The sequence below is a fragment of the Sitophilus oryzae genome, unplaced genomic scaffold (genome assembly GCF_002938485.1).
Source record: "Sitophilus oryzae breed Bouriz unplaced genomic scaffold, Soryzae_2.0 scaffold_1000_pilon_pilon, whole genome shotgun sequence".
NCBI lineage: Eukaryota > Metazoa > Arthropoda > Insecta > Coleoptera > Curculionidae > Sitophilus > Sitophilus oryzae.
Window position 1 is genome coordinate 806,455 of NW_022145617.1, and position 18,636 is coordinate 825,090.

At 31.0% G+C, this 18,636-nt stretch overlaps 2 protein-coding genes across 6 annotated transcripts in view; one reads left to right on the top strand and one right to left on the bottom strand.

Moving 5' to 3' along the window:
- Positions 1–18,636, top strand: part of LOC115876677 (peptidoglycan-recognition protein LB-like) — a 68,457-nt gene that overhangs the window by 40,009 nt on the left and 9,812 nt on the right. For 4 of the 5 annotated variants that reach the window (XM_030892667.1, XM_030892588.1, XM_030892754.1 and 1 more), the window contains one exon: positions 14,203–14,396. In XM_030892667.1, the coding sequence (XP_030748527.1) occupies positions 14,203–14,396 (194 nt within the window). Of the gene's footprint in view, positions 1–4,177; positions 4,318–14,202; positions 14,397–18,636 lie in introns of those variants that run through there. The other variant, XM_030892840.1, reaches the window with a different exon arrangement.
- The window catches only part of LOC115876133 (trichoplein keratin filament-binding protein), a 127,519-nt gene that overhangs the window by 28,920 nt on the left and 79,963 nt on the right, over positions 1–18,636 (bottom strand). The window lies entirely within an intron of this gene.

Here is an 18,636-nt window from a genome sequence, read left to right on the forward strand (position 1 = left end):
TATAATTCGTCTCAATTACTACTTAACTGTTGTAGATCATAACAAATTTGAATATAAACGTTGCATTTGAAACTTTATTATAAGCCAGAAAGTGACATTTTTTTTCTTTAAAATTGCGTCATATTTTGGTCATTATATACGATATTCTAAAGAAATTTAGCTCAACAAATAAACAAAGGTGTTTACCCGCCCTTTTTTACATTTTATTGCATTATTATATCTGCCCCTTCGGCCTCGTTTAAACAATTTTTTACCACCGTACAAATACCTCTTCCTAGAGTTATTTGTACGGTGTGTTTACCTTTTTTTTCGAATGGGACGAATTGTAAATAATTCTTAGGCTACTAGTTTTATACATACCTATATATACAGAGTGACCCAGGCCTCCAAAAAAGCCTTTTACCTATTACGTTCTTGGTTTGTAATTTTTATTTCAATTTTTTGCATAAGATGGGGGCCATTGTAGCGCACATTTTCAAAATATTTTTGTCAACATACAGGGTGATTCTCGGGGTGATTCAAACCGCAATACATATGCTTAATACAGTTCATGAAGATTGGGACATTTAACTAAAATTTGATTGTCTGATGAAGCTACCTTTAAAAGTAATGGATTTGTAAATAAACGTAATATTCATTATTATGCGACAGAAATCCCATACTGTAGCACACAGATTTGATACTTTTAATGATAAATGCCTTCTATTGAGAGACTAAAAGATAATTGCCTCGTATCAGAGCCATCATAATACAAGAAAAAGACCGAAAGAGAGTCAAATCTTGTCTTATATTTTCAAAAAGACACAATTTTCTCATTAAATATTGATTTTAGGTATAGGAAGTTATTAATAATACAAGATTAAACAATTATTACACAGTACTTTACAGGAAGCTATCGATTGCGAACTGACTAAATCGTTACTAATTACTAATTTTAAAAAGTTCTTTTTAAGATCAAAAAAGGTAAAACTAAAACCTAAATTATCATTTGAGATTAAACGGGAAGTTCTAAATAATGTTGCCTATTCTAAACAAGAAATATTTATTTATAAGTTTTATAACATCTCTAATTAAATTTGGACGAAAATAATATTTCTGTTTGCTGTAGGTAATTTTCTCAGGGAAAATAAGAAAATAAAAATAACTTTTTAAGTAAAAAAAAAGTCAAAAAGACAAGTTATTCTAAAAAAGGACTGTCCTTTTCAAAAAAGGACAGGTGGCAACCCTAGGTATTTCTGGAATGGAAATTTAATGGCAAATCTACAACTTTAGTTTGAAAATATGTTCCGGCCACCTATGTTAACAAAAATGTCTAAAATGTGCTTTACCATTGCCTCCATATTCTGAAAAAAAATTGAAAGAAAAGTCACCAACCACACACCTAATATAGAACTGTTTCGGAAGCCTGAGTCACCCTGTAAATATTCAAAAGTAACTGAAAGTTTATATAGAAGTAACTGAAAGTTTAAATTGAAAATCGACGTAGGAGCGATTTTCGAAAAGCACCTACTAACGTTTCAACATAGGTATATGTGGGATATTAATTATATTATTATATTAGACCTTATAACAAAACTCATCTGATGAAAAACTGTTAATGTAGTATATTAATATGGAGTAAAAATTGTACTAATTAATTTACTTTTACTTTACTAATTAAATTCGTTCCAAAAAACGAGACGCCACTGGCCATTAGAACAATCCAAATGCGCCTAGTTGCCGGGGTCGGAAATTTTAGACTTCTCTGTCTCTTCTGTCCTTGTTTGACACATTGGAATGTTTGATACACTACCAACGAGTATTTATGAATGAGATGTTCGGTCTATATTTATAATGTCTTTGCTTCGGCAGCATATTCTGCAGATAAAAATAAGTAAAAAAGTTTGTATAACTGTACGTCCTAAAATGCTTAGTTTCGGAGATACAGGGCGTAGAAGTTTCATTTTTATTTCGATTTTTTCCAAATAATCTCTAAAGAAACGTCAATATTTGGATGAAAATTGGGGGATGGGTGTTTTTTGACATGAGAAATTTGATTTTGATGTCAATATGACTCCCATTTGTAGGTGGCGCCACCTACATGTGTTTTAACTGTTTTGAAGAGTAATAGCTTTTCGTCGGTACCTGTATAAAACTACTGAGTAAAAAAATATACATTTGCGACTTTTTTTACATAAAAAAGGTCTCTTGGTAAAAATCGCTACGAGTAATGGTTCTCGAGATATTTGGAATCGAAATAATCAATACCTGTCATCATTGACATAAACATGTTGACTAAATAGTAATTAAACTGAAATCATAAATTTGAAATCTTTTTGTGTCAAAAGTTCAAAAGAAATTGTTTAATCATCATTTTTTTGCAGAAAAACTTATGATTAATTTAAAAAAATAATAATTTATTATTTCAGTCAAATAACTATACTCAACGTGTGCTTATTTTTTGTCAATAATGACATGTATTGACTATTTCCATTCTAAATATCTTGAGAACGGTTGCTCGTAGCGATTTTTATCAAGAGACATTTTTTACATAAAAAGTCATGAAAATGTATATTTTTTTAGTCAGTGCTTTTATACAGGTACGATCGAAAAGTTATTACTCTTCAAAACAGTTAAAACACATGTAGGTCGCGCCCCCTACCAAATAGGAGTAATTTTGACATCAAAATCAAATCTCGTGTCACAATACTCCCAGACACCAATTTTCATCCAAATACTGACGTTACTTCAGAAATTATTTGGAAAAAATCGAAATAATAATGAAACTTCTACACCCTGTATCTCCGAAACTAAGCATTTTAGGACATACATTTATACGAACTTTTTTACTTATTTTTATCTGCAGAATATGCTGTCGAAGTTTCCGGAATACAATTCGGACCACCCTGTATAGAGGGTTAACCCAAAATTTTCTTTTGATGAAGGTTTTTTTTCAGAAAATACTAAAGGTCAATTCACACATAATATTAGACAAATCTCAATTTGGTTTGTTAATTTTACTTATAACTTTTTCAGTGATTCGGTTTCTTCAGTAAAGCCATTTAAAATATAATAAATAATTGTTTCGTTTAATCGTTACTATGACAAATATTCAAACTTTATATGTATCACTTAGATTTTACTTGCTAAGTTTAATCTTGCGGTTAGGTGGGTTTATACCGGGGTAAATCAAAAGTTGTTCTTAGCAATAAATTCAAAACACCCTGTGGAAAAAATGGGACGGTCATTTTTGATAAAAACACTTTCCTGTAATCTTAAGATATATTCCTAGCATTTCGTTTTTTTTAATTATTCTAATATCTCTATTCCTTTATGAGCTACACATTTTTAAATAAAGTACTGATATTTTTACAATCTCAAATTTGCTGAAAATGGAGCTCTCAATGCTCACCGTTATATTGCGGATGGCCTCCAAGTTGGAGGTTGGACTACGAAGATTGGAACTGCCTCCTTGTAGTCCCGACCTCAATCCAATCGAACATTTGTGCGATTAACTTAAAAGAGCTGTTCGTCGTCGTCCTGTTCCACCACAAACTTTACAAAAGCTTTGGCTAGCATATTAGATAGCTCCGTTAATGCTAGCCTTAGCTCTTGTAAAGGGTTTTCTTAATCTATAGCTTGTTATTTATCAAGATATAGATCAAGAAAGAATAACTACTCTTATTCATTCGATACGACGAAGACCTATTAAAATTATTATAAAATTATTGTTTTTGTCAATAAATGAATCTCTGAAATCAATACTTTACTTAAAAATGTGTAGCTCATAAAAGAATAGAGATAATGGGATAATTCAAAAAATAAAATGTTAGGAATACATCTAAGATTACAGGAAAGTATTTTTATCCAAAATGCCCGTCTCATTTTTTCCACAGGGTGTTTTCAATTTATTGCAAAAAACAACGTTTTGATTTACCCCGGTACAAACCCAGCTAAGTTCAAACCTCAACAGTTCACCTAAGTTTAAACCCACCAGGTCTCCATAAGCGTCTAACCATCGATCGCCGTGAATCATCCTGTGTAACTAGATTGACGTAATTACCTCCATTGTGAACTGTACGTGTATGGCTACCTTTATATCATCTTACGAGATCCACTCGAAGCCGAATCACAGGAAATAGTATTTTTTTCACCGAGTGTGATAAATATCTATTTAATAAAAATAATCATAATCTTTGCACAGTTTTTCGTTTAACCGTGTCAAACAACAATCGGTAGTCGAGAGTACCTACACTAACTAATAGTTACAGTTATTTTTTTACAAGAATACCCATAAAATGATTAGTTATATTTTAGTTATTCTATGTTATTTTACTGGTAAGTCAATAAGATGACACAAACATAATTACAGGGTGTCCCAATATTCCTTGGACATAGAACTACTATACGTATTTTTGGAATCAAAATAAGTTCATTGGACACAATTTACCTCTATACAAAACTGCTTCGTTTGTCCGCTAGGGGGCATAAAAATTTAAAAAGATCAACCCATTTTTTAAAATATTTTAAGAACCGTTATTCCTATTTGAATAAGATTTTATGTTTCTTTTTAAATATATAAACAGTGATTATTTATGTTACGCAAAATACTCGAATTCGGGTAATGCCCGAAAAAATGCACAGAGCTAGTTTTGAGCAAAAAATATTTCCCAAACCCGAAATTGTACATTTAAACAGGTATTGCGCATTACAAAATAGTCAAAACTAGTATTGTGCATTTTGAATTGCGCAAAACTAGTTTGGTCCATTTCAAAATGTCCAATACTAGTTTTGCTTGTCCTATTTGAATAATAACGCCCTAACACAAAAAATGGATTGTTTATGAATGTGTTTGATTAAAATACTTAAAAAATAAAACGTTATTCATAAATATTTTATAAATGGATAAATGCATAATAATATAGGTACCTATATGAATATTTATACAGTTGCATTCAATGACTAAAGAATATAAGGACATGTAACGCCCCTATACGGGCTGCAGCAGAATTTGTGACCTTTTTTTTTGTTTTGGTGGCAAACAATGAGTCATGATTTGGTCACCAGCGACAATTTTAGCGATTTTTAATAGTTTGTGTGTAGTAAACTTTGTATAAACTTTATTATAATGGTGATTAGTTGTTCAGCTTTCAAGTGTAAAAGCAGCAGCGATAAGAAAGAGCCAGGAGTTACGTTTTCATAGGTAAATAAACAGTCCACTCCAACTTTTTAGCGTTTTCTTATTGAATTCGATAATTATTCTTCAATTTCAATTAATATCTATATGTACTTGATATGTGCTATATGTCGATACTAGTTTTGTACCTTTTGTTAACATTTTAATACGTTTTTTTCGTAATTAATTAGGATGATACACCATAGGCGTAGTCAAAACAATTATCAAAAAATATAAATATTGCTTCAAACAGCTAGGTTAAGAAAAATATGTGCCACGGCACTGTTTGATGGCATCGTCACAATTTGCTCTCGGGTGTTATTTGTCCTTGGATTCTTTAGTCATTGGTTGCATTATATTATTTATTTGAACAGGAACTTGAATGGTGGCACTTGAGTTGCAAATAACATTATTTTTTCAAGGCTTGGCGCTTCTTGATCAATTTTTCCACACCACCCACTGTTATTATATCAAAACGCTTTATCCTTCTATATTGTTTCAACAAAGGTTTTAAATCAGTTTTAAGAAAATTTGCTTTCTTAACTTCAGTCAATATCGTTAGGTATTGGTTTTTCGACATAAGATTATGTTTCTGTGTTTTAGCCATCATCAATCGACTTACTTGAATTTCGAACTCGGCTTCCATTTTTTCTTGCATTTTTATATTTCATTTTACCAAGTATTGCTTATTTCCACCCACAACAAAATCAAAATAAGAATCCTTTAAAACCTAAAGAAACTGCTAACCCTACTTTTTGCCGCCATATTTAAAGAAAGCGAGCAAAACTAGTATTGGTCATTTTGAAATGCACCAAACTAGTTTTTCACAATTTAAAATGCACAATACTAGTTTTTGCTATTTTGTAATGCGCAATGCCCGTTTAAATGTACAATTTCGGGTTTGGGAAATATTTTTTGCTCAAACCTAGTTTTGTGTATTTTTTTCGGGCATTACCCGAATTTGAGTATTGTGCGTAACATTTACATCAACAAAACTCACCTTGTTAATAAAGGGCCATTATCTACAACCTAACCTAACTAAAAAAAATATTCTAATAAAGTTGCGATGAGTTTTTTTTATGGCTATTAAGCTATTTTGTACTGTTCAAAGAACAATGTTCGACTGCAAGTTCTGCTAGCAAAAACATTTAAGCTTAAAGTATCACAACACAATTCATTTAAACCAAAAACTTGTAATACAAAACTACGGTGTCAAAAGGGATGGCAATGTCATGAAATAAATAAATAAATAAATGTGGCAACTTGACATGTTTTACTTACGTTATATTATTACATCACACAAAACAGTAATGTATTTTTACAATAAAATGTTTATTTCTATTTTGACGTCTTGTTTAGCTGCGGTTTGTTTCATTAATAATTATTTAATAATTATATGAAATTAAAAAAAAATATCCTATATTATATACTATTTCTTACGTAATAGTACTACTGGGCTATTTTAATTACCAACTATACTTATACAGGGTGATCCAGTATGGAAAAAAGCTCCATATCTGGGTTTTTATTTGAAATTGTTACTCCAGTATTTGTAAAAAATATGCAGGCATTGTTAGTGCATATTTTAAGCATATTTTCATAGTGCGACACAGAGCGATTCAAATATATTTTTGCACTAAAGTTTTTCTATTTTAAATGGAATGCTGTGTGTATTTTTTAACAAACAATAAATTTGTTAATACTGCAATTAGATAATCTACAGAGTGGTCCAAATTGTATTTGCGAAACTTTGGCAGTATATTCTGCAAATAAAAATATGTAAAAAAGTTCGGATAAATTTATAAAAGTTCCATTTTTATTTCGGTTTTTTCCAAAAAATTTCTGAACTATAGTAGATATTTGGATTAAAAGTGGTGTCTTCAGTGTTTTTTCACATGATAAATTTTACTTCGATGTCAATATCACTCCTACTTGTAGAGGGTGCCACCTAACATGTTGACTAACATGTTGTTAGCAAACAATAACATGTTTTTATGTCAAAAGTTCAAGAGAAACTTTTTTATCATAATTTTACGAAGCTTAAAAAAATAAAGAGTTCCCAAATATATAATTTCAGTCCAATAAAACTATCTACTCAACATGTTTATTTTTTATTAATAATATGTAGGTATTGAATATTATATTATATGTATTGTAGCGTGCACTCTTTTGTGGGGACACAGTGTGTACCAAAAAAATAGTATTTTAGTATTATCGTTGATATTATGCATTAGATTTCAAAAATACTATCATAAAATTCTTCCAGTTAAAGAGCATCAATAATATGCGATTTTATAACTTTTAGAGGGCTTTAACTGTGCAGAAAAATTGAGCAAAAACAAATACAACGTTGCAATACTTGAAAAACTATTAAACTATAGTGTTTTAAAACTACCATTTGAATCATCCTATACAGGGTGGTCCGAACTATATTCCGGAAACTTCGGTAGAATATTCTGCACATAAAAATAAGTAAAAAAGATCGTATAAATGTATGTCCTAAAATGCTTACTTTCGGAAATACAGGGTGTAGAAGTTTCAATTTTATTTCGATTTTTTCCAAATAAGTAGCGTCAATATTTGGATTAAAATTGGTGTCTTGGAGTTTTTTGGCATGAGAAATTTAATTTTGATGTCAATATAACTCGTATTTGCAGGGGGCGCCACCTACATGTGTTTTAACTTGTTTGAAGAGTAATAACTTTTCGTCCGTACCTATATAAAACTATACTAAGTGAAAAAATATACATTTCCGTTATTTTTTACGTACAAAATATCTCTTAGTAAAAATCGCAACGAGCAACCGTTCTCAAGATATTTACAACGGAAATAGTCAATACATGTCATTATTGACTAAAAATAAACCTGTTGAGTAGATAGTTATTTGACTGAAATGATAAATTTGGGAACTTTTTATTTTTTTTTAATTAATTATAAATTTTTCTTCGAACAACTGATGACAAAACAGTTTCTGTTGAACTTTTGACCCAAAAACATTTCAAACTATTTAGTCAACATATTTAATTTATGTCATTGATGACAGGTATTGATAATTTCGATTCCAAATATCTCGAGAACCATTATTCGTAGCGATTTTTTCCAAGATACCTTTTTTACTTAAAAAACGTCGCAAATGTATATTTTTTACTAACTAGTTTTATACAGGTACGGACGAAAAGTTATTACTCTTCAAACCAGTTAAAAAATATGTAGGTGGCGCCCTCTACAAGTACGAAACATTGTTATCAAAATCAAACTTCTCATGTCAAAAAACTCCCAGACACCAATTTTTATCCAAATATTGACGTTACTGACGTTAAACTTCTACACCCTGTATCTCCGAAACTAAGCATTTTAGGACATACATTTATACGATCTTTTTTATCAATTTTTATCTGTAGAATATGCTGCCGAAGTTTTCGGAATACAGTTCGGACCACCCTGTATACTTATAAAAGTATTGTTAATATCTGCTATATTATTGCTCGAGTATTTTACATAAAACTGTCGTCATATTCTATGTGTCGTCATATCCTATCAATTTAAAATACCTCATAGGATAACTCATTTTGTGTTATTTCCATACATGGAGTATTCCAAGTATTTTTGGTGTAAATTATCAATGGATTATAATTTTTTTGAATTTAATAGGGTATTAAAAAAACCAGCTGAAAAAAATTTACAAAAATTAATAATTCATGCCATACTTATTTCACAACATTTCACATTTATTTATTTAATTTAGATATTAATAACATAACAGATTTTTCTTGATAACAATTTAGTTTCTATTTTTAACTCCATTTAGAATCATAAGATGTTTTTCAATAATATTTTCACTCTGTCTTATTTAATTGATAAAAATAAACTAATTGAAATTGTTTCGTAAACAATAAAGTTTTAAATAATGTGTGTCTTTGTGGCGGGTTCATTTCTTGAAAAAGCCTGGGTATTTCACCATGAAAAAGAAATCTTAGAAACAAAAGGTATTTTTTGTACTGCGTAGAATGCAAAAAACTAACTTGTCAATGTTTTTATTTTCGAAGCAACTAACGGTACTTTTGACCACCCCTGTAACTTCGTTGTGGATAGCAAGAATATTATTTTTAAACGGTTTTATTTTTATTAAACGGTTTTATTTAGCTCGACCCGTACGGTATTTATTTATTTGTTTGGGTCAAAATTAGAAATTGAAATTTAAGTACCTTCCTGTTGTCAGATTGATCTGAAATTTGGTACACACCTTTAGTTCCGATGACAATACAATATAGTAATATCAATAACATTGTAAATCTAAGATGGCCGCCGGTACAAAATGGCGGATTTCATATTTTTCCACAACCCCCTCAATATGGGTATCAAATGAAAGGGCTACACTAGTAGAATACTGTGATTATGACAAAATTTAAAATCCAAGATGGACGTCGTTACAAAATGGCGTATTAGGTGAGGGCATGAGTAGTCGTGTCCAGAACAGTTGTGTCCAAGATTGTGTGACGTTAGAAGGACAGATAAAAAAAAATAGGTGATTAGATTTTCTCCTCAAGATTGGGCGCATCTTGTTGTATATTATAGCCTTGCCCCTCTTCTGGGGGGTCGACCGTTAAAATGTCCATTACTCGTGGGAACTTAAAAACCCAAGAGATGAGTTTGCAACAGACAAAGCGTTAAGGGTATACCCCACTAATCAGCAAGTAAACAATCACAACGCTGCTGTTTTAAATCTGTTCCGGAATAAGGGATCTCGAATTTATACCATTAAAGCACGGGACCAACTAATTGACGCCACACGAGCGCAAATAGTGTAATTTAGCAAATATAATACCAACAGATATAAATAAGACTGGAGGCTTACCATCAGTACTTGAAATATTTGTAGGAGCAAAAGTAATGTTGCGGTCCAACATTGACGTTACAAAAGGATTGGTAAATGGTGCTATATTGGTTTGGCCTCAGTTCCGTCGAACCCAAATGTACGAAACAGATGTACCATCAGTTTGGATTGACTTTGGCAGAGACGGCATGCACGTTATACACCCGAAAGCCATACAGTTTCCAGCAAAATTCAATTATGGTACGGCTGAAAGAAGGATGTTACCCTTAATTTTGTCATGGGCATCCACCGTCTATAAAATGCAGGGCAGCACAGTCGACCATGCAGTAGTGTATTTGGGCTCAAAATTGTTTGAGGAAGGGCAAGCATACGTGGCTCTAAGTCGAGTCAAGTCTCTGGAAGGGCTATGTGTTGAGGAATTAGATTGTAATAAATTATCAGGTAAAAAACCATGTAACAATGATGCACTAAATGAATTAAATAGAATGAGGAATATTCGGTAGGCATTTCCGTTAAATACTAAAAACTAGAAAATAAAAAATCGGTAAAAAACTTTTAAGTTAAACGGTTTTATCTTATGTGCACTGAAAACTAGAAAATAATAATAACAATTAGTTGTTTTGAACTTCTAGTTCAGAAAATATTTTAGTACTAGGCAGAATACTTTTAGGCATATTAGACTAAAATAAAAACGTGGGGCCCCTCTGAAATCCTACCTATGGCAAAGCATATCTTTATACTTTGGTATATGAGCTCGGCGTTCGCTGGTGAAGCCGCCACGGCTGGATATTGATTGTCAAAATCTCCAGTTACGATTATAGTAAGTCGATGCAATCCACACTTAGTATAGAAGAAAGTATTACAGCAATAGTTAATGGGCTCCACGTTTTTATTTTAGTCTAATATGCCTAAAAGCTATTCTGCCTAGTACTAAAATATTTCTGAACTAGAAGTTCAAAATGCCTAATTGTTATTATTATTTTCTAGTTTTCAGTGCACATAAGATAAAACCGTTTAACTTAAAAGTTTTTTTACCGATTTTTTATTTACTAATCACGAGGACATACTATAGCTGGCTGTATTGCCAATATATCTAGTATAGTAATTGTACACCGTAGTTTATGAATTATCGCAATTATAGGTATGTCAAATCTTTAATTTCGACTGACTGACAGATCATCAAAATTCTAAAGTACTTCTAGAAGTTTCACAAACTTCAAATTTTGAATTTTAGGTAGATTTAAGCTTATAACGAAAGGAAAAATGAATAATTTCGAAATATCCCTATGGATTAAAAGTTAGGTTACAGAATATACAGGGTCCGCCAATAATGCGTCGGGCATCTGTAGCTCCTAGAATAAAAAAAAACTTGAGAATTTTGTTCAAGTGCAGACCTAAAGTATGTACCAAGATGTATTTCAGAAAAATATTTTAACTTCTATAGGGTGACCCAAAAAAGTGAGTGGATCGGGATGATTTTTTTAAATGGATCACCCTGTATATTATTGCATTTTTGGCTTTCTTTCTATCATTAACATAATCCTAAGATATGAGTAAATATATTTAGATAATTTCAGAAATATTAATAAATAAATAAAAAATATATATTTTTCAACCTTCCTTAAAAGGTTATTACAAATACAAGAACTTTTCTGAAATCAAAACTATATTAGGTATTTACTTTAGATGGTTTATACTTACCTGATATTATCATGAAATGTCATAATAGATTAACATTTTTTGTATTTAAAGTATTTCAAATTTTTTAATGGTTTCGCAGATACACGGAGTATTATTTCATATGGCTCTTTCAACGGTAAAATACGAGTCAAAAATCATTGGGTGGCTTTGATAAAAATTTACTGTGGAAAATTCCACATAAAATATAAAACAGCGAATATCTGCGTAACAGCTAAAAATTTTGAAATACAAAAAATCTTCATTTTTTAATTCCCCATCTATTGAAAAATTAATATATGTATAGGATGTTCCATTTAAAAAACGAAGAAAGGCTATTCTATATTATAGAAAGTTTGGCGTAGAATTTTGAACATCCTGTATGATTTACGATTACCATATTTAAAGCAAAGTAAGTACAGACCATCTAAAGTAAGTACCTAATATAGTTTTGATTTCAGGACAGTTCTTCAATTTTTAATAATTATTTCAAGAGAGGCTGAAAAATATACATATGTATATTTTTTATTTATTTATTAATATCTCTGAAACTATCGAAATATATTTACTTGTATCTTAGGGTTATGTAAAGTGATCTGAAAGAAAGCCAAGAATGCAATAATATACCTACATGGTGTTCCATTTAAAAAAAATCATCCCGATCAACTCACACTTTTTGAGCCACCCGATAGAAGTACTGAAATACATCCTAGTACCATAAGCTTTTTTCGTTTTCCTGTTATTACCGATTCTGAACCGTCCTAGAACTGTGATGCGTATGCGCAGAAGGAAATATGAAGACATTATTTCATTTGCGCATGCGCCGCAGAGTTCTAGGACGGTTCAGAATCGGTAATAACAGGAAAACGAAAAAAGCTATAGACAAACAAATAAAAAGAGACTGGCAAATTAAATGGCAAAGAGAGGGACAACGTTTCCGTAGCGCAACTCTGAACGCAAAATTTCGTTCTATTTATGTTGATCTGCGCATTGCGTCTATTGGGCCCACTATCTCATTCTAATATAACAAGAGAGAAAGAAGCAACCATATAAAACGTAATTTCTAAATAGAAATTAGAACAATCGCCTTTCGTTTTCGTCATCATGACAACCAAGTTGACAACATCATGACAATTCGTCATATTTGTTAATTTTTCTTTTGGTGATTTACCTTTTTTTCTAAACTCTCCATTTTATTGACTTGTGAATATGGATAGGGAACAAATTCCTTTGTTCCATATAGGTATTTATATTTTGTTACTTATAATTTTCGGTTATACTATTTGTTATTTTATTTGCAGCAGGAGCCAGTATCATCTATTTTTTATATGTATTGGTGCCTCCTTTCTCTGATAGATATGTTAAAGACACCCAGTAAAATAAAAGTAAGTAGTTATATTTATCATCTTATTAAGAAAAAAGCAGAAGTAGTAGTGTCAAAAATATTTCGAACCTCTCTTAACATAACAAATTAATACAATTAATTTTTTTCATTTTTTGGGTAGTTTTATAGCTGGTTTATAGTAACCAGAAACTTTATTAATATACCTATTTTACTTTTGTTTTAGATTTAAAACTGGACTTGAAAATGGTTCAGGATCATGATTCTCGTAAAGTCTTCTTTGCTTGGATATTCACGTTGTTATTGCAATTAGGCAGTTTTTTCGAAAATTAGATCTTTAATGCCCTTTAAAAAAATTGGCCGATCGTTTCCTGCAACAGTCAGTTCTTCTGCATTTAAAATTGGTAGGTGGGTGGAATAAACACTGTTATTTTTTGTTATATTATAAAAAGTTTATTTATTTTTATGTATAAATAAATATGTTTATAAAACCGTACAAGGTTTGCTTTTTTTATAATTTCCCTTATAATAGTAGTACTCTTTCGTTCTGAAAGAAACTGCAAATTTTCACTTAAACTGATTTATTCCCTACACCACGTTCCCTTTACGTGGTATAGGGAATATATAAATCAGTTTAAGTGAAAATTTTCAGTTTCAGAATGAAAGAATACTGCTAATAAAGGCTAATTTAAATTTTCCGCCAGCCAGAATGTGCGATAATGTCTTACGATACGTTTTATACCTATCTCTTTCTTTTTCATATAAAGCACACATAATAAAGAAAGATAGCAATAAGGACGTACGTGCTGCCATGGTCCTGCTAATTGGTTTCAAAATTGTTATTCTGAGTTGCGCTACGGGAACGCGGTCCCACTCTTTACCATGGGATTTGTCAGTCTCTTTTTATTTGTTTGTCTATGCCTAGTACATACATACTTTAGGTTAGCACAATCCCCAAATTTTTTATTCTAGAAGCTACATATGCCTGTAGCACTATTGCCGAACCCTGTATACGCAAACTAAAAATAATAATAATAATAATAATAATGTTTATTTATATACCTATTAAATTACAATGTTACAATAAATAAACATACAATAAACATAAATTTACCTCAGAAAAAATGAAACATTTTTTGGTGCGAATAATATAAATAAATAAATAATTACTAATCCTGTCATTTTTGTTTACAGTTGCGAACAGCTTCGTATGTACAGACCCGGAAATAGTTACGAGGGACGAATGGGGTGCCAAACCACCCACAGATGTTGAAAACTTAACTCTACCAGTTCCTTACGTCGTCATACACCACAGTTATATACCTGCAGCTTGTTCAACAAAAGAGGAATGTATAAATGACATGCAATGGATGCAAAAGTATCATCAAGTAAGTGACAGGTTGTCGAAATTTAGGGTGTATTCAAAGAATATACCTAGCTAGAAAAAGAATGGACTCTGCCATACTGAAAATGGTCCTACAGAAGTGGCGCCATCTATTGAGTAGGGCTTGTTTTAAATGGATCGAAGCGCGGGCTTTTTAAATGAGCGTATTTATTGAATTTTACTCTAAAATAATTAAATTTGATTATCTTATTTTTTAGACAAATTCAACAATACTAATAACAAGTATCGTTGTGATATGTAAAAAATAAGATTTAACAGTATAATTTATACAATTATTAAATAAAATTAAAGCCAAATATGTGTAAATATTATTTATTATTTAAAATTTTCATTTATAAGTCAAATATTTAAACATCGTTTATTCCAATAAAACAAGACAAACGTAATACGGCCAAAATTTTGTAAATGGAGTAAATATAAGATAGGTACTTAAATGATGAAAAAAATAAAAGACTTACATTATATTTTTAAGGCCACAAACAAAAGGAATTGTCTAATTAAAACACATATAACAAATTATAGTTTGAAAAACGTTTTGATAATCAGTTGATAATATTATGATTGGCGCTATGACAACGACAATATTTTTTGAGAATTTGACAATAGTATGACAATGGCCGTTGGAAACTATGGAAACTACAAAAAAATTCTGATTTAACGCCATCTGGCAGTAACTAGTAGCAACTTCTTAACCAAAAAATTAATTGCACTACCACCTAGCGCCTGAGGCTGGAATTATTTTATTTTAAATTTCTATGGAAACGGTGGAACCGCTTTTGCTATTTCACTTTCCCGCCCCTGGGTGTATTCCATTGCTTACCTTGGTTATGGTTTTATGTTCCGTTTCAATCGGTTTCCTGAAAGTTTTCTTATTACGGAACACGGTTCCTGAAAAATTCGGTTGTAACTGTCACCCAAGGACTGTCACCAAACTGTCACCAAACTAACCAGCGCAGCGCGAGAAGGCTGGTTTTTCTGGGTTTGTTTGTCAATCAATGTCATTTATGTGACAGAAATCAAGCAAATATTGGAAGTTCGAGTGTAATTCTCATTTAATTCTCATAAAATTTGTAGTAATATTTTGTATTCCAAAAGCAATGGAGGCAGGTAAAGGTAAATAAATTTCATTAACTAAATAGAATTATTTTTAGAACCATTTAAACTTATCATGCAGCCATTGTTTCTTAGTCAGGAACATTTAAAGGAAATATGAAAAACAAGACAACAAGTAATCGTGAATGTTTTTGTAAGCTATAAAAATATAAATATTCATTAGATTTGTTTATTTATTATTGATCTGTTTTAATATTGGACCTGCAAATCTTCACTTGATCTGTCTAACGAGTTTAACAGTTCATTAATAAAGTACTTTTCAATATTAAACTAAATTGAAAAGAAGAAGCAAACGTAAAAGCAGAGAATAGGTACATTAAAAATGCATAAAAGATAAGTTTTATAATAAAGGTATTGAAATTTAGAAAACGCCATCATTTGGCATTTCCATTATTTTACCAAACCGTTCCGTATCAAACCGATATTTTTCAGGTACCGCTCTTTACCGGTTCGGTTTGCCTGGTTTTGCAACGGAATACAGCCTTAAATTAAAAAAAAGTTTCACTATTGAGGAGCCTCCTATATGCATGCCGGAAGCACTGCAACCTTTAAAGTGACAATAAGGTCTACTGTGCTTCTCCCCTTCCTATATCTGCACCCAGTCCCTTATCCCTCCGAATTGAAGGATTTCCTTCAATATGAAGAATTTTACAGTCAAATTTCGCCGAATGAAGGACTGAAGAATTTTTTTACAAAAAGAACACAATATGAAGGTTTTTGGTAGTTTTGCACAATAAAAATTGTTAAAATATAGTAGAAGTTTTCCTACATCTATTTTTTCACTTTAACGGTGTTTAATTAAGAATGCCTCAGTTTGAAGCAATGTTACTGTCAAAAAGTCCGCAATTGTAGAAAGATTAACACAAACAAAAAATTAACAGATACATTTTTATCTTTAACACATCTTATTCCACACATACCATAACTAAACCAAAGTTCTTAATGTTGAAAAAAATATATAAACGGAAAATATATCTAATAAGTCAGCAGATCATGGCGACTTGTATGATTAATTATTCTCGGTTCAGGCAGTCATAATAAGCAATGAATTTTTTGAAACATACTTTATAATACTGCTGTCGAGTGTCTATCACAGTATTTTTGATCGTATTATTATTTTAATAATAAGTTTATTTAAATATATCGCTGTCCAAAAATAACCGGAAATAAGTTTTTAAAAATTTTCTCCTAAATATCAAATAGGTAAAATACAAGAAATTTACCGATTTTTACAAGATCTGGAATTTTTTGGAAAGCACTGTTCATTAAAATGTTGTATCCTATGTTATAGGGCTTGTTTCTCTCTACAATTTCCTGTCTCACAATGTATCGTTTGTGTCAGGGAAGGGATCATAGTTTCATAGTTGTCGATTTTCGAAAGAAATCAGTACATGTATATTATTTCGTATATTTTTCATTTTATTGATTTTATGGAAAGCACTGTTCATTAAAATGTTGTATCCTATGTTATAGGGCTTGTTTCTGTCTACAATTTCCTGTCTCACAATATACCGTTTGTGTCGGGGAAGGGATCATAGTTTCATAGTTGTGGATTTTCGAAAGAAATCAGTACATGTATATTATTTCGTATATTTTTCATTTTATTGATTTTATGGAAAGCACTGTTCATTAAAATGTTGTATCCTATGTTATAGGGCTTGTTTCTCTCTACAATTTCCTGTCTCACAATGTACGGTGTGTCCCCGGGAAGGGTTCATAGTTTTATAGTTGTCGATTTTCGAAAGAAATCAGTACACGTATATTATTTCGTATATTTTTCATTTTATTGATTTTATGGAAAGCACTGTTCATTAAAATGTTGTATCCTATGTTATAGGGCCTTGTTTCTCTCTACAATTTCCTGTTTCACAATGTACCGTTTGTGTCCGGGAAGGGTTTATAGTTTCATAGTTGTCGATTTTCGATTAGGATTTGAAGTTGAAGGAATATGAAGGTTTTTTAAGGCTCTGTTGAAGGAATTCCGGTTCTAGACTTGCTTTCCCCAATAGAAAGTGTCTTGCGATCCAGAGCCTTGCAGTAACATATTATATGAAGTCTTAAAGTAAATAAGTGTCAAAAACTCGGCTTTTCATGTTTTATTTGTAAAATGTCCTAAATTCCATAATAAACAACATATACAGAGTGTCCCAGAAATAAGTGTAAGAATTTTACGGGGTGGTAGATCTCGATAAAAGAAACATATTTTCTCTTCACCGTTTTTCAAATAAGTCCAAAATAACGGAGTTATTTTGCTTTGAAAATTTAAAAAAAGTGTTTTTGCTAAAATTTTGAGAGCCACTGGATCTTTTCTGGATTTTCTTTCTTGTAAATTTAATCTAATATCTATGTTACAGTTGAGGGTTGGAACCTTTGGTGTTACACAGCAAAATAAAAACACTAAATAACCACAATACACCAAAACACTTTTACTTTTAAACTGGACGCGCGTTTCGCTAACCATGTTAGCATCATCAGCAGATGATTATAAACTGAACTCAGTCAGTTTAATCAGTCAGTTAATCATTCTAACCATGTTAGTGTCATCAGCAGATGATTATAAACTGAACTCAGTCAGTTTAATCAGTCAGTTAATCATCTGCTGATGATGCTAACATGGTTAGCGAAACGCGCGTCCAGTGTAAAAGTAAAAGTGTTTTGGTGTATTGTGGTGATTTAGTGTTTTTATTTTGCTTAATATCTATGTTGTAATATTATCAAGAAATTATGTTTTTTAAATTAAAAATAAAAAAATTTCCAAAAAATTCTTTAAAAAATTTCGAATTTTCAAATTTTGCGTGTTTTTGGGGTTGAACTATACTACCAGTTAAATACTTGCACTTATTTCTGGGACACCCTGTATAAAGCTAAAGCGCTATGTGCCCCGGCTATTTAACTGTATTGAAAAAATATTCTCAACAGAGACACCGCCCTTTCTTATACATTGATTATACAGGGTGTCCCAGAAATAAGTGAAAGTATTTTAAGGGGTGGTAAATCTGGATAACAGACACATATTTTCTCTTTGCCATTTTTAAAAAAAAATGATAATAACCGAGTTTTTTAACTCTGAAAATTTAAAGAATAATGAGAGAGCCACCAGCAGCAATCGA